This window comes from Centrocercus urophasianus, unplaced genomic scaffold (genome assembly GCF_019232065.1).
Source record: "Centrocercus urophasianus isolate 14NV4802_14NV808 unplaced genomic scaffold, USGS_Curo_1.0 seq_10, whole genome shotgun sequence".
Classification (NCBI taxonomy): Eukaryota; Metazoa; Chordata; class Aves; order Galliformes; family Phasianidae; genus Centrocercus; species Centrocercus urophasianus.
This window is the reverse complement of record NW_024884142.1, coordinates 49,363,591-49,391,370: the sequence shown is the minus strand read 5'-3', so window position 1 is coordinate 49,391,370 and position 27,780 is coordinate 49,363,591. Positions and strand designations below refer to the sequence as shown.

Below are 27,780 nucleotides of genomic sequence, written 5' to 3'. Positions count from 1 at the left end.
TGCAAGGATTTCTGCGCTCAGTCTGCAGAAGTACCTGTGAAAAGTGGTGGCTGGAGGCTTGGGGAACACCAGCCTGAGATAAGAGACAGCTTTGCTGAAGGCAGTATAAAATTATCTCTACTTCTGTGCGTGTGCATAAGGGGAAGTGTGTCTTCAGGAAGAGTATAAACATATAAAGAGTAAAACCTCCTAAGGAGGTTGTGGATGCCCCATCCCTGGAGGTATTGACGTGGCTTGACGTGGCTCTGGGCAGCCTGGTCTGGTGGTTGGTGACCCTGCACATAGCGGGAGGGTTTAAACTAGATCATTGTGGTCCTTTTCAACCCAGGCCATTCTATAATTCCATGAAATAAATAAATATATACATGTTTAGTTAGACTTAGATAAGCCTGACTAAGGACATGGCACTCTCACAAATAGTAACTGCGAAAGAAAAATTATTTGTGGCTGTGTGGCAATAGTGGAGGGATGCTGATGATCGTTGATTTGTATCAGTGCTCCCACCTTGGAGGTATTCAAGGCCAGGCTGGTTGGGACTTTGAGCAACCTGGTCTAGAGGGGAGGTGTCTCTTCCCATAGCAGGGAGGTTGGAACTAGATGATCTTAAAGGTCCCTTCCAACACATACCATTCCATGACTCTGTGATCAGAGATCTGCCAAGCCTGTGTGGCTGCTGCTTATTTTATGTCATATCATTAATGTTTTCCACCTGGATCCTAGTGTTTGAATTCTGTTGGTCTGGCAGGGATGCTGCAATTTACAGTTGTGCCTGGACTCTTAGATCTGAATCTTTAGTACTGTCTTTTCTTCTTCTTCTTCTTCTTCTTTTTTTTTTTTTCCCCCCTATGGTCATATGATTACATATACATGATACCACTTTTTTTTTATTTTATTCAAGTAGGAAAAAAAATTGCACTAGATTTTTGTTTACCTAACATCTACCAGTTCTGTAGCCTCAAGACAGTGTTTCAAATTTCAGACACTGCCATTCTACCATGTAACAGAAGAGCCCTGCAAGCAAGCATTTAAATAGCAAATTTATAGTATGTTTATTTATTACAGCTAACAAGGTGCTTTTTTTTTTTTTTTTTTTTTTTTTTTTATACCATGAAGGGAAAAAGTAGCTTGGTAGCTTTGACAGAATTCCTGAGTTTTGAATTTACCTGGTTTTGCACCTCACGCTTTTTCCTCATAATAGTGAAGGGTTGGACAGATTCAAGCATCGAAGTAATATTGTATTGCTGGTCCTTGTTAATGTGCCTCCAGTGCTGGGGTCTTGTGTGCACAGTTCTGTGCATTTGAAATTGCCCATGTGAAATGGAGATGCAAGCTCTAGTATGATGATGAGCTTTTTAATGTTTTAAGAAGGATATAGTTTTCCTTTATCAACCCCTGGGTGACTTCTGGAGTCAGCAGCCACAATCGATGTTTTTCCTGGTTTTGTTCAGAGGCACCAATAGTTTCCCAGGGTAAAAGTTCTTGATGGCTTGGCCACTATTTTCTGCTTTCAGCTGTCACCCAGATATGCTCATCCTTTGCCTTTCTCATTAAAATGAGATTCCATTTCTGATCTTCTTTTCCTTTTATTGCTGTGAAATGTTAGTAGTCAAATAGTTTGCTCCCTGTGCTCCCAACACGTGCATGAGGGATTTTACTAAGATTAAAATTTGGCAGTGTAACTTGAATAATCTTGGTGAAAGTTCAGGAGGCTGTACAAAGCCTTCTCATATACTATGAGTACACTCCTTTGATTTTTCTGGTAGTAATTAATGAAATGGCTCTTACTGTCTCCAGAACTGCAGTAGTTCTTTGCCCTTCTGTATGTGCAAGCACTGGGGTTAGAGCTGGAGTCCCCACACATGTAGACTACAGGTGGTGCACTCACTGCCTGCCTGGCACTGGGGAGGTTGCTGGGAGAGTGGGACCGATGGATCTGCGTGAGGCTGCCCTCAGGTTTCAGGGCCCATTGTTTGGTTGCTGCTCTGCACTGTTTGCTTCATCTTAGTTCTCAGCCTGCCTTTGTTGCTGTGTGCTCAGCATGCTTTGGCAGCTGCTCAGTCTTTTCTTTTCTGAGCACAGGCTCAATCAGTGGTGTGTTTGTGGAGGTGGGCTGTCCTCACCTGCAGCTCCTGTAGTCATGCTAGGTTCTCTTTTTACTGCAGTTTGAAGGCCCGTGATGCTCTGATACTCCAAAGTATCTCCTTCCTCTGTTAAAGACACTTGAATAACATCCCAAGTTTTAAGATATTCCACATTTCGGGTGGTTCAGGCCATCTTGCAATACTAAGGCTGACTTACAGTTCATACAAAAGTTGTTTTTGTAATCTGGGAAACATATTTATGGGGATTATAAACTGGTTAATAATTGCAAGACTTTCTGTAAATTGGTTTCAGTATCAGTCATGTCTTGTCCTGGGTTGGCTGTACTGTGATCTGAGTTAGGTGGACACAGAGCTTGTTCTTCCAGTGTAAACAAGCAATGAAATGAAAGTGTTTGTCAGGCATTATTTGTTTAGTCTGGAGATAGGAAAAGCCTGCAGCAATCTTTGTAGCCATGTGCTTCTGATACTTTCTTGCATTCACTGCTTTCTCATCCACGTTTCAGCTTCCTCTCCTCTTCCCTTTGCTCCTATCCCATCCTAACAGCATGTGCATGTCTTAGGAGGATGGAAGGAGGCAGTAATTGGTTTCTGGATTCTGATTACAGTTGCTGCTTGCCTCTATGAATCAGTTAACTAACTGGTAGCTAGAAATGTAAGAACATTTTCTTTAGTTGTTTGTTTTTTGTTTGTTTGTTTGTTTGTTTTTCTATAAACCTGAATGTGAGTTTCAGGGTAGTCTGCATCTATTCAGTCAATATTAATAATACTCTACTGGATCAGACTGGGGCTGAAATGTTGGTCACAAGTGGGGAAGAGAGGGTGGGGAGGCACAAGTGTTATTCTGCTAAATCTGTTCCTTGGAAGTCTTGGAGGTTTTCAGATAGTGCTTGTATCTCAGAGTCTTGTCTCATAGACATTCATATGAGGTTGTCCCTTGTTCTATAATTATTATTTTCTTTATTTGTTGGGATATATTTGAATTTTCTTTAGTGGTTTTTTTTTTTGTTTGTTTGTTTGTTTTTTTTTTTTTTTACTGATTTCCTTTCTCCTTTTGCCAGAGTAGTTGTTCAACCAAGTTAGTTTCAGTTAGATGCTTGGAATATAAACTAGTGAGCTCAAGTGCGTAAATGACCAGAGAGCTACAAATAGTACTTTAAGGAACCCAAATGTCATCTCTCAGCCTGATTCTTTTAAGGGTTGTTTTTGTTATAAAATTTTAACAGAGGGAGAAGTCATGTCTTACTTGTAAGCCTGGAGTGGTGAGAATTGGCACAAGTAACCAAGCTGTGCAGTACTCACACAGACTGGTGGCTGTCCAGACTTCCAGGCAATAAATCTTGGGTACTGTTTGTTGGTTGAAGTCAAAGCTTGAATTGAGGCTCAATTTCCTACTGGGATTAGCATCTGCCTAAAACAAATCTTGCAGGCATGTCTGCTTTTGTTATGTTAAGCAGACCTAGAAATCGTCCACAGTAAGGTAATATGTTTCTGTCTCCAAAGGGACCATTTAGACATCTTCACTTTCATCGTCAGTTGTTAGAGATGTGCAGTATTGGCATTTAAAGCACATTTTTCACTTGGTGTCATTTACTTATATAGATCTCTCAGCATACATTTTTTTTCTATCTTTCTGCAAAAGCCTCACTTTTGCAGCTGTCCTAAGTCTCTGTGTAAAGCAGTGTGCTTTTTGTTTGTCTGTTTGTTTCTTTTTTGAGACTTAGCACACACAGTCATGTTTGATATGTATTCTGCATATTTTGTTTAGGCTACATATTTATATCAGCATCATTAGTCCCTTAAAGCTTGTTCTGTAAAGCTAATAGTTTCTGGGGCTGAAGATGGTGGGTGTTTTGTTCTGCAACGTAAATCACAAAGATGCAGCCAGGTAGATTAATTTTAAGCCATCCATGCTGTGTGAGCACCGTGGCCTCAGAATTAAGTTCTGCCTCCACTCCTCCCTCCTTGGGTGGGGAGGGGGAGATGAAACCCTCTCAGATTGATTGTTTCTGCATTTGAAGAGCATAGAAAAGTGATACTCACATTTCTAGGTTAACGCATTTTCATTATTAATAACTGAAACAGCTATCTTACTGTCCTCACAGCAAATCAAGAGGAGATCTCAACTAACCTAACAGTCAAGCTCTTCACCTGCCTGCTGATTTAAAACTGATGAAGGGAATGTGTTTCTAATTTGCCAAGTGACTATTGCTGCTAATACAAAGTCAGACAAACATGCTTTAGTCTCTGAACAGTAACACTGATTCTTTTGTCATCTTGAAAACAAACAAGAGGAGGTCTTTTTCCAGTCCTTTGGTGCATGGCAGTGATGGCTGTGATTACCAGCGGGTTCTGATGCTGTTGCCTGGATTATAATGTTTTTGCATGCTGCTGTTTGAGCTATAAGCTCTGCTCATCCAGGGAGATGAGGGAGAGTTCTTAGTTTATTGCTTAGTCTTCATGTTCTGCCTGTATTAGGGAAAACATCAGTTCCTTCTTAAACTGAGATTAACAGCTTAAAAGTTGCCAATTTGTTCCTTTTGTTTACATTCAAACACAAACTTTAAGAGATCTGACAGAGAAGGAAGAAGAGATCTGACAGAGAAGGAAGAATTTTGGTATCTTCAAAGGCGTTAAAGTGAAAGTCCTGAGAACTGAAATGGTAAACCTACAGAATGGGTACTGCATGGGGCATGGAAGTGCAATCTTATCCCGTGCTGTGGAGTCTGTGCCTCAGACTTGATCCAGAATGGCAGCTTGGTCTCTGCTCTCCACCACACTTTAAAGCAGCAAAGCTGCCTGGAATGGAGGCTCTCCAGGTGCAGCCCCTTGACACTACTCAGTAGGGCGGCCTCAATTTCATTCAGGGCAGAACAGTCAGCAGCTGTTCATAGCTGGGGAGCTGGTTCACGGGAATCAGGTGTTGGAGGTTTTCATGGCAATTGGTGGCCTTATCCTGCCCATCTGTGTCTGAGGCAGTCGGGGGAAGGAGTGGTGGAGGAAGGAAAGGTACCAGTTCACATTACAGCCTGTATTGCATGGAGGGGCAGGGCTGAGAAACCAGGACGACGTGCTCTGTGAGCCTGCACTTTCCAGTGAGTTTTGTTCATGTTTCTGTGCATTTCCTTCTTTTTGCAAGCCAGTGCCAGAAGATGAGGGTCCAAAAGTACCTGTTATTTTCATGGATACTTTTTAAAAACTTAGTTTTGTAGCCTAATTTTCAGCTGTTGAGGTTGCAGGTTGTTGTTTTTTTTTTGGGGGGGGGTGGGGGAGAAGCTATTGCAAGGCTGTATCCTCATAAGGTTTCATTGTCTCTAGTCATAGATAGGGATCAAGAAACAATTCCTTTGTAATAAGGGAAAACAGATCCTAATGTGAAGTTAGTTTATCTGCAATAAAACAATGAGACTGCGCTGGAAGTCTGAGGGCAGTAGGGAATATGTCTGTAATAAAGCAAATCTGATTTGTTCATTCTCTGGGTTTCAGAGTGAAAGTCCCAGGTCTGAGGACATGGTGTGTGTTGTAACATAGTCTGTTTATCAGAGGTTGTGCTGGGATTACTGAGGTTATCTACGCTGGATAAGAATCATCTTACTTCTAGCTCAGCTCCTTAGGAAGGGGTTTCCACTGCTGATTCTGGACAACTGTAATATATTTTATCAGTAGCTTCTGTAAGAGAAGCTGACTGTAGTCTATTCACATGTTTGGGGAGCATATTCAACTTCCTGAGTATGTGGATTGCAGAAGTCCAAAAAAATGTACAGTGTTGGTAGTCTTTAAAGTTTAATAAGATATCTGATAAAAAGAATCCAGCTTCACTGTGCATCCAAACTGAGGATAATCCAAATTAGTTAAAAGATTGAATTCTGCAAAATGTCTGTTATAAGTAAATTAGCTTATTTCAACCAATGCATAAATGGTGACATAGTATTCATCAGAGCTGTCTGCAAGCTAACATGGTCCAGTATTTGATTACTGTGCTTGCAGGAGAGATTGCTTGTTGAGGTTGCTGGAAGATCTGAGTTCAATTGAACTTAGACAACTCTCAGAAAAGTTTTATATAATGAAAGACAGCACTCATGGGAGGCTGATAGTAAGCAGTTAAGTTTTTTCCTAAGTCATTGTTTCTTTAAAACTGCTGAGTTGGGAATTTAAATCCCAATTGTGGAAAGATGCATATAAAAGGAATGTAGTTCAGTGGTAATTTCTTATGTGAGAGTGAGAAACATGGAAAGTGATAGAGCTGCCAAACGATCCCCAAGTTCTCTGAGGTCTTGTAGCATTCTTTTTTTTTTTTTTTTCCTTGCAAATATGTAATTTTTTTTTTTTTCATGAGGTTACTACAATATTATGCCATTACCATGAGGTGGCATTACAATTGCCTGGGTGCCCTTGTGTTTGCAGTGCGAAAGTAGGATAATAGCTAAGCACACATCTTATTAAGAAACGTTGCAGTTTGATCCCCTGGTGTTTCAGTGACTGCAGTGTTGTCAGGAGTGTTAGTGCTCTTGCTGCACTACAAGGTTGCTTAGAAACTGCTGCATCTGTTTTCTCCTTCAGACTTGCCATTGTATCCAGGTAGATAGAAATCTGGCTGTATTTTTAAGAGAAAAACCTTGCTTGCCATATTGAGCTGTAGAGAACTCCGTGAGCACTCTTCTATATTGATGCTGTTAATCATGAGCAAGTGATGATAGAACTCCACTCGTTGCTGGGCTCAGCAGAATCAGTGGGAGTAGAGCGTTTTTCTTGCACAAACTCACATGTGTACGTTGTTTGCTTACTCAGCTAACCACAGAGTACTTTTTGTGCTTTTTTTCCCTGCTTCTTTGAGTTTGGTCTGCGCTTTACAATTGGAGAACTTGTTTTTCTGGTATTTGAGAATTAAGAGTTCTGTGTGAAAGCATCTCAAAAGAGAGTTGTACTTTTATCAGAAGTCTCTTCGGAAGCAAATTGCATTTTAAAGTTATGCTGGGAAATTTGGCGCAGTCTATCCAACCTCAGACCACAATGGTAGTGTGTCAAGAGAACAAGTGCTATGATGACTGATGCAAATTGATGTATTTTAATGAACTGTGTTCATGTAGTGTGAAGATGCATTTCGTTAGGCACTGTTTTTGCATCTAAACACCGCTTGGAACTCATATACACTTTACCTGCATTGCAGTGAAGCATGGGATGGATGTTAATGTCTTTGTGTCCAGTGTGTATAATGATGGGGGGGGGGGGCTTATGGGCTATGTTTCATCTGCATTTCTTTGCTTATTAAACATCAGAAGTGAAATTAGGGAGTATTCTAAAACTTAAGTTTGAATTTTCATGTTTCATTTCTTAAGGCTGAGTGTTTGTCTTGTTCAGAGGAGAGGAATGAAGTTTACTGAACTTTGCAGAAACATCCTGTCTCACTGGTTTGTAGGTTTGAGTGTGACAGCCATTGAATATCCACACTGTCCCAGACCCCATCTTTATCTGTATGTGTAGATATGACTGCTTAGTTGAACTCAGTATAGAAATTACTAGGAATAGCATGCAGATTGTTTAAATTATATTTTGCTAGCCGTTTCAGAGAAGCACTTGAATGCTAGCTTCTATTTCTGCTTTAAATTATTAACTCACAGCTAATGGATAGAATAAACAACATGCAGGTCACTGTACCTCCACCTGGGTGCAAGTTTCTCCAGGAAGGAAGGGTTCATATCTCTATACCTGGAGGGGGGAAGTAGAGTATCTTCTAATTACTCCAAAGCTGTTGAAGCCTCGTTGTATGATAATGCATGTCAGCCTCATAGCTGTGTCTCCAAAAGCAGGAAGTTGAATAATTGTGCCTCGAAGTACTTGTTTCTGCTGACCGTCCTAGGTTTGCTCTTCAGCTTTGTAGAAACAACACTCTCTTTTTCTTAGAGACTAGCCATGCTTTTGTAGTTTGGAGTTCATATCTGTAGTCTTCTAATCTGTAGAGCATATCTGTGCAGATGTCAGCAGGGAGAAAATGGGTATGGAGTCCAGAGTTCTGAGCAAATCCAGCACGAGTGTCTGAGACTGGTGGGAAGCACACTGTGGAAAGTAGCAGAGACTGCAGGTTATAGAAATCCTGCAGCTGGTGTATCCTTCACTTCAGCTGATGCTCTCCTTTTCTGGTACTACTGTCTGCACAGCTGGCTGCAGGGAAAGCAGGAGTATCTCATTAGAAGCCATAGATTTACAGTTTTTCCTCAGTCTCTGTAAATCATTTCCAGGAATGTCTTTTGGAGGCTAAATTTAAGATCAACTTAGAAAAGGAACTGAAGAGTTAATTTGCTGAGGAGCTGAGTTACTTGGAAACCTCAAGAATTCAGGAGAAATACTCAAGGTACTCGAAGTCCAATGAAGGAACTCATTGATGCACTTGTGGAGTTAATTTGAGATCTGAAGGTCAGGTGACTGGCAACCAGTCTTTATTTTTCTTGTTTGGTACTGCTATAGCTTCAATCTCCTACTGTACCAACTGGTTGGTGTACTCAATCACATGGAGGCTGACTTTTACAATCTCTTTTCTTCTGGATCATCCTCTTACACCCAGAGCAGATGCAGGAAGAACTGTTTTCCTGCAGTCTACTGTACTAGGTTGTGATTGGCTGCTGACTTCTGTTTAGCATTGGAAAGCTGTAGAGCAAGACTGAGGCCCCTGCATTTCCCATTGCAGCTGGGAAAAATACTCCAGCTAGTGAAGTTTTGTCTCTGTGAGAGCCTTTCTGCAGCCCTGTGTCACAGCCACCTCCTATTGCATCTTATGTGGCACTAGAGATGTGCTCTTTCTCTGCTTGTCAGGAACAGGGATTTTTCTGAAGTATCTGAGGGTAGCAGATGATACAGAATGTGTAAAGGATAATTTGTATTGCCTTTGTGCTGAGAGAAGATGAGGAAAAGGAATGAGGAAGCAGAGTAACACAATTCAGAAATGTTATTTTTGGAAGTGTGATTTAATTAAGGGGAGTATGATTGTGTGCTGATGTCTAGAGCTGAGACCATCTGATTTGTAAGAAGTCCAGTGAAGAGTCCTGTTTTCAACCAATCAAAAATCTCATAACATCCTAAAATGTACTGTTAAGTTTGCTGGAATGCCAAGTTTTTCTTCGAGTTCCAAATAATTTTTAGCTTTGCTTTAAACTCCTGCACAAGCAAGTTGTATTAAGTAATGACTGACTAAACTTGATTCACGCTGTTCTGTCTTAGTGTACAAAGCTATCCTGTTTCTCAGTTCTGCTTCAGAAAACTTTTCAGAAAGCTGTTTTGGAAATGCAGGTTTATCCAGTTACCCACCCTTGACATGAGAAATCATTCTTTTATGCAGCCAATTTTAGTGGTTTGGTTTTTTTTCTTTCCCTTTTTCAAAGTCAATTTCCTCATTGCCTGCATGCTGACTAATGCGCTAATGAATATTATAATACTAAACTTTGGATCATATGCCAAACTGAGAATTCACTGTGAATGAGTTCAAACATGTCTGAGCTGTTTTTGAGGGTGCACAGGTATGATGTCAGTGGAATTAGCACTTGTTTAACTTCTGAGTGCAGCAGTGACAGCATGATGGGAAACAAACTGCTTAACCTTCTTGCCTGCTATTGCTTCTGTGCTGTAACTGCTGTTTCATTGGGAACTGTTGAGTGAGAATGCACACTGTATCCTAAACTGGCAGTCCACACAAACTGTAGATGACAATACTTTAATGTTTAACGTGCTTTCCTTCTTGCTAGGAAAAAAAAAAATCAGCAACAAAAAACAATGCCAGTTGATCTCATCATTCCCTGCGGCAGAGGAATAAGAAAGAGTAGTTTGTAAAAAGTGCTTCTGCAGCTGTCTATGTTCGTTACTGTGAAAGTAAAGCTCCTATTTCATAGAATCATAGAATCACCAAGATTGGAAAAGACCTCCAAGATCATCCAGTCCAACTGTCTACCTACTACTGATATTTCCTACTAAATCATGTCCCTCAGTATAACATCTTGTTTCTTGAACACCTCCACAGGTGACTCCACCATCTCCCTGGGCAGCCCATTCCAGCACCTGAGCAGTCTTTGGGAGAAATTTTTCTAAACATCAAACCTGAATCTCCCTGGCACAGCTTGAGACCATTCCCTCTAGTCCCATTGCTAGTTACATGGGAAAAGAGGCCAACCCCCACATCACCACACCCTCCCTTGAGGTAGCTGCGGGGAGTAATAAGGTCTCTCCTGAATTTTCTCTTCTCCAGACTAAATAATCACACTTTCCTCAAGCTGCTCCCTCATAAGACTTGTGCTCCAGACCCTTCACCTGCTTTGTTGCCCTTCTCTGAACATGCTCCAGGGCCTCGATGTCTTTCTTGTATTGTGAGGCCCAAATCTGAACGCAGTGCTTGAGGTGCAGCCTTACCAGTGCTGAGTGCAGAGGGATGACCGCTTCCTGCTGGCAGCACTATTTCTGGTACAAGCCAAGATGCCATTGACGTTTTTGACCACCTGGGCATGTTGCTGGCTTATGTTCATCCAAACATTGACCAATACACCCAGGTCTATTTCTTCCACAGTCTTCCAGCCACTCTGCCCCAAGTCTGTAGTGTTGCCAGGAGTAGTTGTGGCCAAAGTGCAGGACTCAACACTTAGTCCTGTTGAAGTTCATCCTGTTGGCTTCAGCACAGCTATCCAGCCTATCCTGATCCCTCTGTAGGGCCTTCCTTACCTCCAGGCAGATCAACATTTCCTCCTAACTTGGTGTTATCTGCAAACTTACCTAGAGTGCACTCAGTGCCCTCATCCAGGCCAGATACTAAACAGGACAGGTACAGACCCCTGGAAAACACCACTTGTGACTGGTCACCAGCTGGTTTTTACTCCATTCACTACTGTTCTCTGGGCCTGGCCATCCAGCCAGTGCTTTACCCAGCAGAGAGCCTACCTGCCCAAGCCACAGACTTCCAGCTTCTCTGGGTGAGTACTTTGGGAGATGGTGTCAAAGGTTTTGCACACATCTAGGTAGACTATGTAAACAGCCCTTCCCTCATCCAGCAGGCAGGTCACTTGATTGTAGAAGGAGATCAGGTTAGTCAAGCAGGATCTGCCCTTCATGAACCCGTGCTGGCTGGGCCTTGTCCCCTGGTTTTCCTACAGGTGCTGTGTGGTGTCACTTAAGATGATCTGCTCCATAACCTTTTTTGGCACTGAAGTCAGGCTGATGACTCTGTAGTTCCCCAGGTCCTCCTTATGACCCTTCTTGTAGATGGGAGTCACCTTGGCAAGCCTCCAGTCCTCTGGGGCTGTATGAATGGTGGAATGCAGCTTGGCAATCAGCACCCTCAGTTGGATCCTATCTGGCCCCCTGGACTTGTGACAGTCCATGTGGAGTAGTAGGTCTCTAACTATCTCCACTTGAACTGTGAGGGGTTTATTCTGTTCCCCATCCCAGACTTCCAGGTCAAAGAGTACAGTACCTGAGGATAACTGATCTGACTTTTAAAGGCAGATGAAAAGATAGCATTGAGAACCTCAGCCTTTTCCTTATCATCAGTGGTCACGTTCCTTTCCCACTGCATCCAGTAAAGAATAGAGATTCTCTTTAAGCCCTCCTTTTTCTGTTAATATGTTTAGAAAAAGGTTTTTTTTTATTTTCCTTTACTCAAAGGCCGAGTTGAGTTCAAGCTGGGCTTTTACCTTTCTTATTTTCTCCCTGCATATCCAAACAACTTCTTTGTACTCTCCTTGAGTTGCCTATCTCTTCTTCCACATGAGCTAGATTCTCTTTTTCTCCTGAAGTCTCAGGAAAAGTTCTCTGTTCATCCACACTGGTTGTCTTCTCCCCAGCTTATTTTAGGGTACAGGGGGACTGCCTGCTCCAGTGCCTCTAAGACTTCCTTCTTGAGGAGCCTTCCTTCTTGAGGAGCCTTCCTGGACCCCTTTACCCTTCAGGACTGAATCCCGTGGGACCCTCCCTATGAGTGTCCTGAGTAGTTTGAAGCCTGCCCTCTGGAAGTTCAAGGTAGCAGTTTTGTTGCTCCCCCCTGTTGACTTATAAAATTGAGAACTCTACCATTTTGTGGTGACTCTGCTCAAGGCAGCTCCCAACCTCCATATCTCTCACCAGTCCTTCTCTGTTTGTAAGTTTATTTCCATGGAAACTACTGCAGATACAAAGACTATAATAACACTATTTGATAAAGCAAATTCTCAGCTACAAAACACTTTTTTCCAGCAGTCGTCACCACTGGCTATGCATTTTCACCAGCGATGAACAAGAGCTTGCATGCCACACTTGTAAAAATCTGCACCAGAGATCACCGCTGCGCTCTGGTGTTCTCCCACCAAAGAACACACTGCCCATAGTCTCACTGTACTCACATCCGCTGTTTGGTCTTTCAGCAAGCATCAGTGAATGTCAGTGGGTGCCACTGTTTCCACATTGAGGAATTCAGTGACACAGCTTTGGCTCATACACCTTTCCATGTCAGATGCCATTCTGTCAGATTGCTCCTCTGCTGCCATCTGTTGCACAGCAACGACATGTCATGGAATATTGATAGGAAGGCTCAAACTCTACTGCCGTATCACCAACATCTGCCTCTGACATCATGAGCCAACAAAATAAAATAGGAGGCACTGCTTTCAGAGCAGCCCTTGTACTTTTTCCTACTGTGTTTAGTTGCAGTCTGAACTGCAAAGTAAGAGAGTAGTGGGTGAAGAAAAAGCAGATGGCAGCTGCCATCTGTAAACCAGAAAAGGACAGCAACAACCAGCTGCTGAGTGAGGTATTGGCAGTAGAATCAGGCTGCAGACCAAGCAGTACATGCCTGATGTTATGCCTGGGTTATCAGCATTTCAGTATGTTCTTACACTGCCTCTTCTGAAATATTGCATGAAGTATTTATTTACTTTTTTGCTAGGCTTCTAATTTGCCAAGTTATTCTTGTTTAATTAACAAAACGTCTGCCAGTTTGTGTTCAGGGAGTTTTTGCGAGTACCAGTGTTGCCACGAGTTACCTGGATTGCTGCTCTAATCCACATGTCCGGTGCTGGCTGTCACTCAAGATTAGCTACAGAGTAGCTAGGCTTTCCACTGCGGTTTGTTTAACAGAAATGATGCAGTAGAATAGCTGAAGTTAGTTGGTAGAGTTACTGCATACTAATAAACGGGATGCTGTACAGAGTCAGCAGGATCCAGCAGCTGTCATTCAAAGTAAAACTTTTGATTTTCTTTCTTTTCCCCTGTATGCAAAACCTTCTGTAGCATGTATCCATGTGGAGGCCTCTTCACCTATTTTGAAACTTTTCTTCTTCACTGTTCTCTACCATTCTCTACCACAGAGCATCCAACCTGACCTGCTCACTTGGGTACTGAAGTAGTGTGAAAGTACACTGAGGAAGGAGGCTGCTGTAATTATGATATAGTTGCAGTGCAGATCCACATTCTTCACTTGAGGAAGGCATGTTTTTAGTTTTAAGACAACTGTCTTCTGAGGCTGGTTATTGGAAATCCAGGCGCTGGTTAACAGTCCTTCTGAGACCTGTGTTGCAATAACTGCCTTTTGTGCTTTTATACTTAAAAATTCTTGTGACAAATATCGCATCTAGTAAGATTTTACAGAAACAATCACTAATTCCCTCCCTGAGGAGGGGAAATTCATTTCTACAGAACACCCTGACAACAGTGATTACAGTGAGAGCTTTCCCATCTGACTTGAATATTTCAGGCTGAGTAAGGATTATTGAATATTACTCTGTGAAAAACAGCCAGTCAAGGAAGCTTTAATTTCTTTTGATTGAGTGGCAGTGCACTTACTGTACTCTAATTTCTCCCTTTCTTTTGACTCAACTTATTTGGTTGTCCTTTTGCTCTAATGTTATTTAATTTACAGAGCATGCTCCAAAAGTGCTTCGTATGGAGCATAACACAAATGTAACACAAAATATTCTTTTGCAAGATGAAAACAAAATGTTTTGCCGACAAACCTTTTGGGAAGACTTTTCTACTTGCCGGTATTAAAAGACGTAGTGAAATCACCATAGGCAAAGCATAGATTTCCACTCTGCTAGGCACTCTTGGGTCATTACATGCAAAAATGCAATGGGATCTTGCTTTTCAATTTTATAACAGATACTCCTCCCAAATTGTATGTACTAAAGCTGTTTTCCAAATACCTTTGTTTTCAGCTGTTGTAAATTAGTGCAGGGCTGGATAATGTTCTATACTTTGCTTTTTAAGAGGAGAGGGAATAAAATGGGGGAAATGACTATCTTGGTGTCCTACATGCCTCCAAGATTAATTGGGGCTTTCTGCAGAAAGAGCTGTTAATTTGTGTTGGAAACAACTCACTGCTGAGTAAATGAAGTGTTGAGGCTGATGTCAATCAGCAGTGGGGCCCTTTCTGCTATTTACCTCATGCTGTGCTCTCTGTGACCTGCTTGGGTGAGAGCTACCATGGGCTGGAGCAGCCTCAAGCTGCTCAGGCACTGGTGCTGCAGAGTAGCTCTGTTTTGAAGGGCACTTGGACATGATATGCCCTGGTGTCTTCCAGTGTGACATCTTTAATGTCATCTGAAAGAAATACACTTCCCAAAAGCAACGATTGCTCCTGAGCCAATGTTTCTAAGCCAGTGTTTCTAGTCCTGGCTTCTGTGGTAAAGTAGAACACAGGACTGTGGGGTGGTGCTTAGTGTGAAAGCTGTCTTCTCTCTCCTCTTCTTTCCTTGGGAAGTCTTTCTCCTTGGATCTGCCTTTGTGCAGCTGGGGCACTACCCCTTTACCTGCATACATTGCAAGCTGTCACTGACAAACATTTAAGTACTTGAAATCTGATTATTAGAGGAAAAAAATAGATAAGCTTTGCTTTTCTTCCTTTCTTATTTTTTTGCCTCTCTAGATAAACAAAATTTAGATATTGGGGAAATGTGGGAATGTCTTTTAGTTTTATTTTTTTCTTTTAAAGCTCTGCTGTCCCTAACAAATAGATATGTAGAGAAATTATTAATGCCAAGTAGAGTGTTGGAGGAGGTTACAATCGGTAGATTTGATCACAAATGTAGCATAACAAAATATAAAGTGCGCATACCATGATTGTGGATTCAGTTCTTGCTCTGTTAAAAGTCAAGTAGTTTCTTTCTAAGAGTCGGAAAAAAAACAAAACCCTTTACTGCCTGCAGTAGTTAACTCCACATCTAGGTGAGCACTGGATTTTGTAGTGTTAATATCACAGTGAGTAAGACATCTTGTGGTATCTGCTGAAGCCCACTTATTAAAGGACTTGGACAGTTCAGTTTATGAGCACTTAAAATCTAGGCTCCTTTCCTCTAGTCCTTAAAGACATTTCTATAGGCCTTATTGGAATGGGAGTTGAAAATGAGTATTAAAAAACTGTGAGCAAAAATGAGACTTAGTCACCTTGAAGACTTTATAGTATTGCTTGGAATAATTGTTAAGTGAATAGCCTGATCTTCTGTGAGTTGCAAATGATTTGCTGTAATCCCATCCTTTCTGGGTGTGATTTATGGGTAGTGCAGAGTTTGTCATAAGGGGTGCTAGATGTGAAGAATTTTAATTTTAAAATCCTTTTTGGCAAGAAGATGTAAGGTTAGTTTTGTGCAAAGCCACTAAAAAGGCTCAGCCAACTTTCTCCATGTGGTAGTTCTTTGAAGTAACAAATTAATCTCCTGTTCTCAGGCTTAGAGCACTTATGTTTTTTCTCTTGGTAATGCACTGCAATTACTTATCGCCAGTTATTGCTCTCTGGCTTTGTTTACTGAACTTCATTTTCATGTAGATAATTAGCAGTCTAATTCTTGCTTGAAAAGAAGTGACCATACAGTATCCATTTCAAAGAATGAGAAAACTTCCAAGAACAGGTGTATTTGTAGTACCTGAATCTACCTTGAAGAAATTGGTGGAAAGTTCTCATCAGAATCAGATTCTAAGATTATCTTCTGAATTAATGAATTGGTCTGTATGTCCTGCTGTCACATTCAGTCATTTCTCAACCTAGTAAAACTTCAAAAATGTTACAATTTTGCATGGGAAGCAGTGATTCCATTTTTTAAAAAAATCTTTTCTTGCAGAGTGTGAGGACTTACTGTTATCTTAGTATGCAAACTGCAGAAAGGGGATCTGAAGCAGGGCACTTACAAAATAGTTTGAATTCTCCCTCCCCCTAGCTGGGGTTGAGGTGTGTTGGCCAGACCGCAGACAAACTGCAGACAAACAAGGGCTTTAGGCCTGAAGTCCCCAGCCTGCTACTCAGCAGAGGGCAGGGCTCTGCAGGGTGAGTGACGTGCGTCTGCGTCTGGCACAGGGAAGAAAGGCACTGCAAAACAAAAATGTTATTTCTACTTGAATTGCTTGTTTGTGCTTCTGCAGGGTTTTGTGCTTCTTTCTCAAAATGGTCATTTACCTAGGCTTACTAGAAGATTGCATCTGCAGTCTTGAAGTAGCGTCTGTTTTCTTGCCACGTAGCTCGCCAGAGTTTCTTGTGCTTGAATTCCCAAAGATCAAAGCTGCATTTACAAAAAATGGAGAGGCACTATACTGGACAAGGTCCATGTCCCTGAGGCCAGTTCTTATGCTACTGGCAGTAAATGTCTAGGTTGTTGGGCAGCACTACTGTCAAGTTATTGCACTGCTGAAGCTGTGGTGGCCTGGCACTGGATTCAACTCTGCTGCATTAATTTTGTTGCCAACAATGGATCACAAGTCAGAGAGGGAAGTGTTAAAAATGATGGATTGTAAATTTCATCCAGTATATATAAAGCTAGCACACTGAAAGAATGCTGAACGCAGCTATACTGGTGCATTTGGCCCATGCCCTATTGGTATCACAAAGACCATAATACACTCAGTTCTTTAGTGTGTGGCTTCTAAAGTCTTAATTATTAATAGTGATTTAGCCTCCGAAGTTATTGGCTTGCTTAGGAGGCTTTGAGGTGTTGCTTTCGTTCTTATAGTGGTGCTTTGGGTCTCTGTGTGTGTGTGTGTGAAGTCCTTTTAACTTGTGCTAATGAGGCTGCTGTTTAAGGCCAGGCTTTAACTGCAGTGTACTAACTGCCTGAAATAATGTCTTGGGGAGAAAAGAGGTGCCTCTCCTGTTGCTGAATTGAAGAATAATTAACTGTCACGTAGCTATTCAGGCTCTTTTCAAGATGCTAGTAATTGTTGTGTTTGATAGCATGGCTCTACATTCACTGATTTTTTTTTATTTTTTATTTTTTTTTTTTAATTCAGAGCTCTTTTCTCAGAGCTGCCAAACATACAACTTTGCTAAATGAAGAGATTGTTCCTTTTACAGCATTTTGACCCCAAGGAGGAAGGAGAACTTCTTAGAGAAAGATGCATGTGCACACAAGGTGTGGTTCCTGACCTTTCTCTCAGAAGACTTTTTGGGTGTGTGGTTGCATGTAGGTAGGGAGCTGCTTATAATGTGAGCTGGTAGTGTTTCAAAAGGGTCTGTGATAGTGGATACTGCAGTGTAGTACACATGTAACATTTTATGATGCTACGCTAAGAATTTATTTTGGAAAAGGTTTATATTTCCTAAGGAAAAGAGTCTACCTCCTGAACTGTTAGCTGAAGGTCTTATGTCTTTCTAGTAATAACACCAGTGAAACAAAATTTTAGCTGCTGGAGCCTGCAATTGTAGGACTTTTTGAAGATCTTCAGGGAGGGAGACTCTGCAACATCTTAAGCATCTGATGAATCTTCTCAAACTGTGTGTGTCATTTGCAAGCCTTGTTCTTGGGTAATGACTTATGAGAACTAGAAGAAAGATGTATTGTTCATCTTCCTGGAATAGGAACTGTGGAGTGCTTCTGTTATCCCTTCAGTTGCCATCCAATTACTCTGCTGTTGTCCTCTTCAGCTATAGTTTGTCTTGCTCAGGTTGTTCTGCGACAATTTTCCAGCTTGGAAAGTGATTAAAGTTTGGAAAAGGCAGAAGGGATCTTTGCATTGTTCTTTTTCATCTTGTGTCATCACACTTTGCTCTTTTCAGAAAATACTCTTTGGGGTTATGGAGTGATTTAAGATAAGAGTCCTGATGCTGTGATTTAATTGAGCTCACTGGTGTTTTACATGCTAGCTTGCTACTAGTAGAATATCAGGACATCACCCTGTGCATGCAGTTTGTGGACCTGTGTGATGCAGAGAAGTAAGACTTCCTTAAATTTATCCAGAATAAATTCATATAGAGAGAAGAGATGCCCAGACTCCTTTAAAATTAATATCAACAAAAACCCTACTGTTTTTATTCTAGGGAATAGGATAAAAGGAGGACAGAATTCACACAGTGAGCCAAGATCAAAGCCAACAGTCAAAGCCAAAGTACAGTCAAGAAGACTTTCATTTATTCTCATCCCACAGTGAATATTGACTTCTGCAGAGTAAAAATTAGTTTATGTTCTTACTAGTAATAAGGATGGCACTGGTGAGGAAAAAAAGAGACTGACTTGTTCAGATTCTCAGGAGTTGTTTTCTGTTGATACACTCAAGAACTTTGTGAGGATCTACAGTAGAAGCGTATGTCTGGTCAGTAGAGTTTCAGGTCCTGCATATTTGGTTGCCCTTTGTTACTAGAAATAAAGAAATCAAAAATATGTATCCATTCATGTTTTGACATGTAAATAATGGAAAAAAATAATACTACATAAACCAATAAATGTATGCTAGGTGGACTAACTTGTTCTGGAGATGTTAAAGACACGAAGGAAATTGTGATACTTTTATTTTCAAAGTTAGTTTTACATGATTATGCTGTAGCCCACAAATATGTGATCCAGACTTGAAGAATGGGGGACCAAGCTCCTAAATACTATGCCAAAATAATTCTATATCAGTGTCTTCTGATTAATATTAGTAGACTGAAATGCAGAGAAAACATGGACAGATACAATTTTCCACATTTACGATGTTTTTAATATATTATTGCTGGAACGTTTTGTACTGCTTTAAAAGGAGATGGTGTGGAAGTCTTTATTAAGACCTGAAAAACACTGCTGTAATAGTGTATTTTTCTCTTAATATTTAAATTTAAGGCCGTATTCCTTAGACAATGTTCCATGTAATGAAAGCCCCAGCGAGGGTGAGGTAGTCCAGAGAATATAAACGATGATGAAATCTGCAAAACCAGTTTTGCTTCTGCTGTTCGACAGAACTGAGAGAGTTACACTCTTCTCTCAGGCAGCTTTAATGTCGTTAAGTGCCAACCTGCTTAAGCTATCCATCCTACAATAGGCCACAAAGTGTATGCTTGAATTTTTCAGTAGTTCTCAGGCTTTCAGACATTTGCATCTTTCTTCCAGCCCGCTGTCTCTCTCTGTGTGAATAAAAGGGTTTTGCTGAAGCAGCTTCTTTCTTTTGCATGTATTATCCCCTAGGCACATGACAGCCATGTAAAAAATGCAGACCAACGGGCGCATCAGCTCCTGCCAGCCACGTGGATGATTTCCCTTTCCTTTTCTTCATGTCTGTGTAGTTTTTTACGTGCTGAACCTTCATAAAAGTAAATCTAGAAAGTTCAGCATTGAATTCTTCGTAAAAGTAAGCCTAGAAAGTTCAGCATTGAATTAAAATGGTAGCTTGCCCACTAAAGAAATACAGTACTGACATCATACAGAGCCTTTCATAAGGATGAGATAAAAACTGATAATGTAAGTTAATGTTTACACTTTAAAGGTTGACCTTTAGCATGTAGGTGCCGAAGACTGTTGGGTGCTTTAAGAGACAGCAGATGTGTAGCAAGGCCTACCTGCAGGCATGCCAGTTAGGGGTGTGGGCTGTAGTTGGGGGTTGCTTTTCCTTTTCTCCTACTCACCTGGCTGAAGGTAAAGCCTTGTCTGTCCCTGTAGGGCAATCCCCTGCTAATCCGGGGAAATCCATTTTGTCTCAGTCAGTTGATACAGGCAACAATCTCCTTGCCCAGACCAAGCTCCCTTCCTCTAGGAGGTGATGCAGATGTAGCGTTAGGGCAGCCAGCCGCCATCTTCTGCTCGTGCTGTCACAGAGCTGTGGCACCCATCCCTTTTGGCTTGAGGCCTTCTGATACTCAGTGGAGCCCTGGGATGGTGGTGAGCATAAACTGTGGATCAGCCTGATGTTTGACAAGGGACTGAGGGTCTGTCTTGCATTCTGAGCCCTCTGAACACTTCCTACACAAGCCATGACTTGTTTAGCTCTTCCAGTTTCTTACCTGATTTAGAAAAAACAAAAGCTGTTAGCTTTTCCACATATCTGCAGAAAGAGAAAAATAGTAAGGAAGCACATTTAAAAATAATGATTAAGACACTAAATGAGGAAAACATCAATCAAAGCTTGGGACCATACTCTTGTAAAGCTGAATCTGTATAATATTTAGAAAAGCAACCACCATTGTTTTTAGCTGGCTTTTTTGCAGAAACTCTGTTCTAACCTTTTTCCCGTTATGTTTTGTGCATTACACATGCATTTCAGCTCTGCATGGAAATGGCTTTCAGATGACTAACCTTTTTAACCTCAGCTAAGTCATGTTTATTAAAAATTAACTTCAAAGATGAAAATTCATCTTGCTCCCTCTTTTCAGCCCTGGCCCATTATGAAGGTTAGTGCCTAACCCTTCCTTGCAGCAGGGGTGCTTGATCTTCATAGCCTGGTTGTATCTAGGGCAGTCTGCAGCAGTTCTAGCACACTGTGTGGCTATTTTTGGCAGTGTAGCTTTTGTCTGGCAGTGCTAGGGAAGGATGGCATATGCTCAGTACATACGTTTAAGGATGAGGTATGGTTTAAATAAAATATATATAAATACATATATAAATACATATCAGTATCAAAAAAAAAAGAAAGAAAAAAAAGCACTCTGTTCTGTTACAAAACAAACAAATTAATCTGCCTGACTGCATGAAATTTTTTCTTTTTTTTTTTTATGTAACTGTGTGCTCAGTGGACTGTGCATTAGAGGGTGAATTAGCAAGTTAATTTACTCTATGTGTCTGTAAGAGAATAGCTTTTACATCCTCAGGCCTTGTGATCTTAACTGCAATGTGAATGTATCAGAATACACAAACACAGCTTTTTATTTTTAGAAGTACTGTAGCAAAAGCTTGGTTTAACCTGCTCTCTCCTTTTAATTCTGTTTTACAGTCACTAACAATTGATATATATATATATTCTTTTTTTTTTTATTATTTGGACGTGTTCCAAATGAGCTTGTGGTATTTTCTTTTAAATATTTTTGTTTGTTTTCCATCCTTTAATACAGTACCTCAAGGGGACTATTTGCAGAGCAAGTTAACCTGCTCATCACTGGGGCAAGGTTGTTTGAATTAATTACAATTAGTTTTCCACATTAATAATCAAAAATAATTGATGTTTACACTGTGTAATTTGAGTTGCAAACTCAAAGCAGAGTGTTTATCAGTCTGCCTCTCTAATATTCCATAAACCCAAGATGCTTCAGGCTCAGAATTTCACAGGAAGGGCTGTACATCCTTATTTCTCATTTCTTTCATGAAGTAGCTGCGTCCCCCAGCCAGAACTTGGGCCCAGTTGTATCAGCTGTGCAGGGGCAGAAGGAGGATGCTTGCATCAGAGCAGCAGTAGTATGAATTAATGAGGTGCTAAAGAGAGCTAAGAACAGAAACACTTCGAGGTAAAGGTCTGGATCCAAGCTGTTAGAGATGAGGTGGGGTTTGTGCTCCAGGGGCCATCATTGGCTGCAATTGTTTGGAATGCTCTGGCAAGGACCAGGCACAAAACCCCGTTCTCCAGGCTTATTCGCCAGCTGTAGCCTCAAGATTGGCTGAAGTGGCAGGACAGAGCCATAACTTCTGGGGTTTTGCTGAAGTCATATTCAAAACTGTTAGCTTTTAAAATATTTTTTCCCCTAGAATGAAGAAATATATCCATTGTTTACGAGTTGCTAGTAACTGATTTGTTATAATATTGAGCAAAGCAACTGTGCTTGTTGAAAAAGCTCATTGGTTATCAAGACAGTAGAAGCATGTCAAAAATTAATTATGCTTACACTAGTACTAAATTACATAATGTTGCAATACTAAAATCTTATGTACATGTGCAAAAATCCTTCACTCAAACAAGACTCCATCTCTGTCTATTTTCTCTATCTTGAAATACATCTTTTATTTTTTAGTGCTGCTGTGAAACAGTCTTTGCTCCAAAGACTGAAATTGCAAGGGCTATTTTAAATGACTGAAGGACCGTGCAGGGCGAACATGGAAGATCTGCTGTCCTACTTCCCTTGGAGGCAGGCTGGAACTGGCTGCCCAAGGCCTCCCTGCAAGCTGGGTGCTTTGCAGTAGGAAGTGGGGCAGTGTGGTAGACAGCTGCCAGCACCAATAACCGGTGCCTTGAGCAGCTTAGCATAGGCTAAGCCCAAATCTATTGACGCAGAGTGCAGGGAAGGGCTCGGCAGACTTCTCCCCCTCCCTGTTCCTGTATATAATCTCATGATGCTGTGGATGTGACAAACTCCATTTTGGTTAGATGTTGGGCCAGAAACAGAGAGAGTGGGTCAAATTTGACCTCTGAAGTCTATTTTAATGGTATCTGTTTTTACACTTCCTGAAGCTGCACCTTTTCTTCATTGTCTCCTCCTTCTTCCTCCTGTCTTGCATAAATTCCTGAAGAAAATTTTCTTGAAGAAATTGCCTGAATTTCTTTAATGTAGGATGGGAGACCGAGTGAAGTTGTGCTTGTGAGGTGATATGGATCATGCTATGGACTCGCAGTAGATGTCTGCAGTGCAAATGAATGTACAATACTGAATATGATGGATGAAATAGGTAAGCGGCTCACGCTTTGTATTTCCAGAAATAATTGTTTTTAAATGGCTTCCTGACTAGAAACTGGAAAGCATTGTTACGTCTAGCCAGGGGATGTGTGTAGTCTTTTTCCCCATTTGCTTTTGTTTCCTGATTAACTGCAAAGAGCTTAACATGATGCGAGGGTTTGGGGAAGGGTAACCAGAGTATGCTGATCTTCTGACTTTGATTTTCTAGGATGTGTTTCCAAGTGAAAGGCTTTATGCAGCTATTGATAACTGAGCAGCCAAGTTATTTTGGCATGTTTTGTCGCACAAAAAGGGCTGTTTTGTTGATATGTCAGTATTCTGTTTCAAAAGCATGAGAAATTTGAATGGGTTACCATCTTCCGATTTTCTGCATAATTCTTTACTGACTGTTTCGCTCTAAGTAGCCATACTATTTGTATGCAGCGTAGCTATATACTTGCTAACAACATCATTCAGTTGGTTTAATTAATTTTAACTTTGAATTTACAAGGCTAAAATGAGATGCTGAGGATGGCAATATGCGGGACAGGAAGGGACCTGCCTATCTGTAATGAAATCTTTTATATAAGCTAAGAACTGGTTGCGAAAACAGCTGCTACTTTTGGGTTTGGGATGTTGTGTTGTAGCAACTTCGGTGTGAGAATGTTTCCTTTTCTTCTGCTGCCCTAGGCAAGACAACTGGAGAAGGATGTTTTGCTGTGAGAAAGCTCTGTGTGAGGATGTATTCGCCAAGGGGAATTAGCAGAGGTTTTTGTAACTCTTAATCTTTTTAGTTATTCAAGTTCGTACATGCAGAGCATGAAAGCAAGAGTATTGTGTTTTGTTTTTCCTATTATTTCTACTTAGTTTATTTTTTGGTGACTAAGCTAAACAACAAAAAAAAATTAAATAATAATAAAATTGCTGTTTTGGATGTGGATGCTTTTTTGCTTTCTCGTTTGGTTTTCCTGTTTTTCTCTTCAATGGTTGCCTGGTGCATTTACTCCGTAAGTTTACAGGCAGAGCTGTTCTGCTATGGCTGTGGGTTACGCCATCTAGCTGTTCTTTTTGTTTCCTGTCAGCTACCTTTGAATCATAGAAGTAATAAAAGAAAATGCATTTGATTCTTTTTTTTTTTTTTTTTTTTCCTTTTTATTTTGCTATGGAAAGTGCTACTTAACATACCTAAAATTAGCCTGACGTTTAATGCTGGCTTGGCGCTGTCATGTGTTCTCTGTGCAATGCCTGATCCTAATCCATATTTCCCTTTGTGCAGTTGACAGCTCGCAGTCCTTGCACAGAGAAGTAGCTTTTCCCTTCCTTCTGTATCCCAGGTGACAGCAGCAGCAGTGATTTTTTTGTGTATGTGTGTTTGGTTTGTTTTTATGGGTTGGGTTGATGGTTTGGTTTTTGTGGTTGTTTTTTTTTTTTTGGTCCTTGGTGTCTGGCACATAGGGCTCTGGAAGTTATGTGCAGGGGTGGAAGCCAGCCTATATCCTGGAAATGGTGGGGTCAGATTGCTGGGTGCCTGCACATCAGACGGTCCAATTCCAGATAGTGCAGCCCCAGAACATGTTGCATGAATGGTGATAATATTGTCATTCGACCTGATGTCTGCCACTGTCTTTAGTTTAAATTGTGGCTTCATATCAGGCTTATCTGGAAAGTGGATTGAGTGGAAAGCTCTTTAATAATCTTCAAATAAAATTATGATATTGAATTATGTCTTTTATATATATATTTATTATTGATGCATTTGATTAAGTGAAACTTAGCATTCCTGGAAATAAAGAAGTGCTGGCATTGATAACTCATTATTGTACATACACACTTGGCTCCAGTGATTGCAAGAATCTCTCCTCTTTTTATTCCTGAGCGTAATTTGCAGACTCTTCCTCATGGGAGTTGTGGATTTAGGCAGGAACACAGAGGAATGCTGGGCTGTGGAAGAATTGGGAGGTGAATGAACTGTGGAAATAAGCTGAGACCATCCATTGTACCTCAATTCCTGACAAAAATGGGATGTTCAGATGTGAAAAGCTGGTGTTTAATATGTTGTGTCACTGATATCTTTGGAAAATGAGTTTGTCTGAGCTACTAACACTGCTGAAAAAGCAGTGGAATTCTGCAGCAACAAGATAATGGTGCAAAGTACAAAATATAAGTCTGAAATTATAAAAAAGAATTGTTAAAGAATGCAGAGATAGCATTTTGTTATAAGGCTTTGATGAAAGAATTGATAAAAAATAAGGCAAGCCTCTAGGCTACTAGAACTCACGTAGATATAATTCCATTAGTTGGTTATTTTTCAAAATAAACTGGAACATAATCATCAAATTACCAAATTAAACAGGAAATTCTGGGGAGGTAGGGACTACTTGTAAGCCATGCTATAAAAACAGAACTGCTACAGTTTTCAAAATGCATATACAGTGACAAAAATTTGTTAGAAGGAAGTGAAAACAGAGGACAAGGTTGTGCAAAATGGTGCAAGAAGGTGGGGAGAAAAAAAGACACAAAACCATGGAGTAGCTTTTGCATAGGAGATACAGTCATGGGCACATTTCTGTGAGTTTCTCCTCCTTCCCTCCTTTCATCCCCTTGTGAAGTTGCAAAACACATCTGTATAAAGAGGGGCAGCTGAAGGTGCTGCTCATTAAATAGTAGGTTTGGCTCTTTATTACTCCTTTCCAAAATGAGGAACTTTGTAGTGAAAGATAGCTTTATTTGTACCATTCTTGGGTGAGGTTAGGGCAGTGTGAATTGTTACGATAAGAGGCCCATCCTGCATCCCAAACAGCAGAACAAGTTACTGGATCAAATGTGAACAATAAAGCTGCTTCTGTCTGTCTTTCCTACAAAAAGGTGTACAGATTTCTTGGCCAAAAAGCAAAGTAAATTAAATAAAAACCTGTAGATAAGAATATGGATCAAGTAGTTACAGAACTGTCGTTTTTTCTGTCTATAGAGATAGAAGAACGTTTTTTCTCAAGTATGCAGAGCAGGTTCCAGTGTATACAGAAAAAGCAGATGTTTCAATACTTGTAGAAAAGGAACCAAAATTAGTCCTTCTGTGTGTCATTTTGTTGGTGTTGTAGTTTCTTGGTTTCTTTTTCTTCACTAAACAACAGAAGATTAGAGATACTCATGTTGCCCAGCAGCAGAGCATCTTAGGAAAAAGATGTTCATCTCATTCAGGTGAATGATTATGTGGCTTGTTCTTTGGAAGTGTGCAGCAACTGCATGCAGCAAAACGAGATTTCTAGATTTGGTAACAAATGTTCTCCAGAAAACTTCAACATTAAGTTTCCCAAGGGAGTTGTGGGTAAAACAGTAATGAAACTCCAGTCATTTAGATTGTACTATTTTGGAAATTACGATCATATTCTTAAAGGAAAGCCTGAGGATAGCTGAGACTTAATTAGTGACTATATATGCTTGCTTTAGTCAAGGAAAACAAAGAAGTTGTTTATAAATGACTGCTACTTGTATGTATGATCTAGTTTTAGAATATTATGTTTTGAGGTTTTTAAGATATCATAGGGCATTGATAGGAACAGCAGATTTATAGGGTCATGTAGCTTTGACTTGCAAGCTTAGGTGGTATTTTTAACACAAGGTAGCTGGAAAAGCATTTAAAACCACTGTCTGCTATTTTTGACATGTCTAGCACTTTAAAAAAATCCATATAATCCTCTTGAAACAGATGGCTACAGTGAGTTAAAATCCCATGCTGTGATTTGGGCTTTTACCTGATGTTGAAACCAATGTCATGACACAGGGATGCATCACTGACTTTGGAGGTGAAAACCTGTTTCAGACTTGTACTTAAAAAAAAAAAAAAAGGTTGCAAAAGCACAAAGCACAGTGGCTTGTGCAACAGTTTGCTTTCCTGAGCTTAAAAAAAGCCTGCAGTGTTTACCAGTGGGAACTGTGGAGTCCCTCTGGATTTAGTCTGTTATTTTTATTTCTCGTAGTTTGTGCAAATAATATCTGGGCTACACTGGAATATGGAAATCAGTGTTAACTAGCTGCCTCTACACTTCTATAATGCGAGGGAGAAAAAACAAGAAGCGGAAGTCTTTCTTTAACATCAAATCCTGTAATCGCTTGAGCTGCCTAAGTGAATGCAGGATTCGACCTGAAGTTTTTGGTTTAAGTAAGTGTAAGGACAACTCAGGCTGATTTTTTTGGGACAGGGCTGAGATGAGGGAGGTGTTGGCAGTGGCTTCACACAGAACTAAAGCATGCTTAAGACAAAAAGTCCAGCTGTCCTTCAGCTATCCAGAGGGCCACCAAAGTGTTTCTAGAGATGGTGACAAAGCGTTGGTGTTCTTGTCCAGATAACTGGAAATAATTTAATATGGTTGGTGATTAATAACGAAAAGGCATACTAGTTCAGTGCACTTGTTTCCTGCATTTCTTTAGTGGTGAAAGGAGGCAAACGAATGGGACGCTGAAGTGTTGACACACACTTTGCTCTTTATGGTTCAGTTGTTCGGTAGCTCAAATTTATCCCAGCTGGATTCCGACAGTTAACCAGAGAGTAATCTGACCCTTCTAAATGCAAACATAGCTGCCTTTCCCCATCCTAACATGCAATGCATTTGAATTTCACAAATATAACAACCTGTTCTGACTCTTCTATCATCTATTTATAAAATGTAAACATTTCAGAGGAACCTGTTCTGTCCAGCAGTCCCAGCAGGGCTCAGACCAGGCAGCCTCGCTGGCTCCCACACCCTCCTGATCACTGCCACCTGCTGGGATGCTCACTGCTTGCTCCTACCTTCTCGCCCTGTTTTCATGCAAACTGCAGCACTCGAGGAGCTTCAAGTTATATGGGTGATGACAGGTAGAGAAATTTCAAGTAATTTGGTGGCAGGTGAAGAAAGAACCTAAGTGCAGGATGGTAAGTCTTTTTTTTTTTTG

At 40.7% G+C, this 27,780-nt stretch overlaps 1 protein-coding gene across 8 annotated transcripts in view; it reads left to right on the top strand.

Annotated features, from left to right (window-relative positions):
• The window catches only part of MAP7 (microtubule associated protein 7), a 104,840-nt gene that overhangs the window by 8,573 nt on the left and 68,487 nt on the right, over nt 1-27,780 (top strand). The window contains exon 1 of one of the 8 annotated variants that reach the window (XM_042826691.1): nt 22,779-22,861. The exons of 6 other annotated variants lie outside the window; for them this stretch is intronic. In XM_042826691.1, coding sequence (XP_042682625.1) covers nt 22,846-22,861 — 16 coding nt within the window. In that variant the 5' untranslated portion in view covers nt 22,779-22,845. Of the gene's footprint in view, nt 1-22,778; nt 22,862-27,780 lie in introns of those variants that run through there. One more of the 8 variants, XM_042826694.1, reaches the window with a different exon arrangement.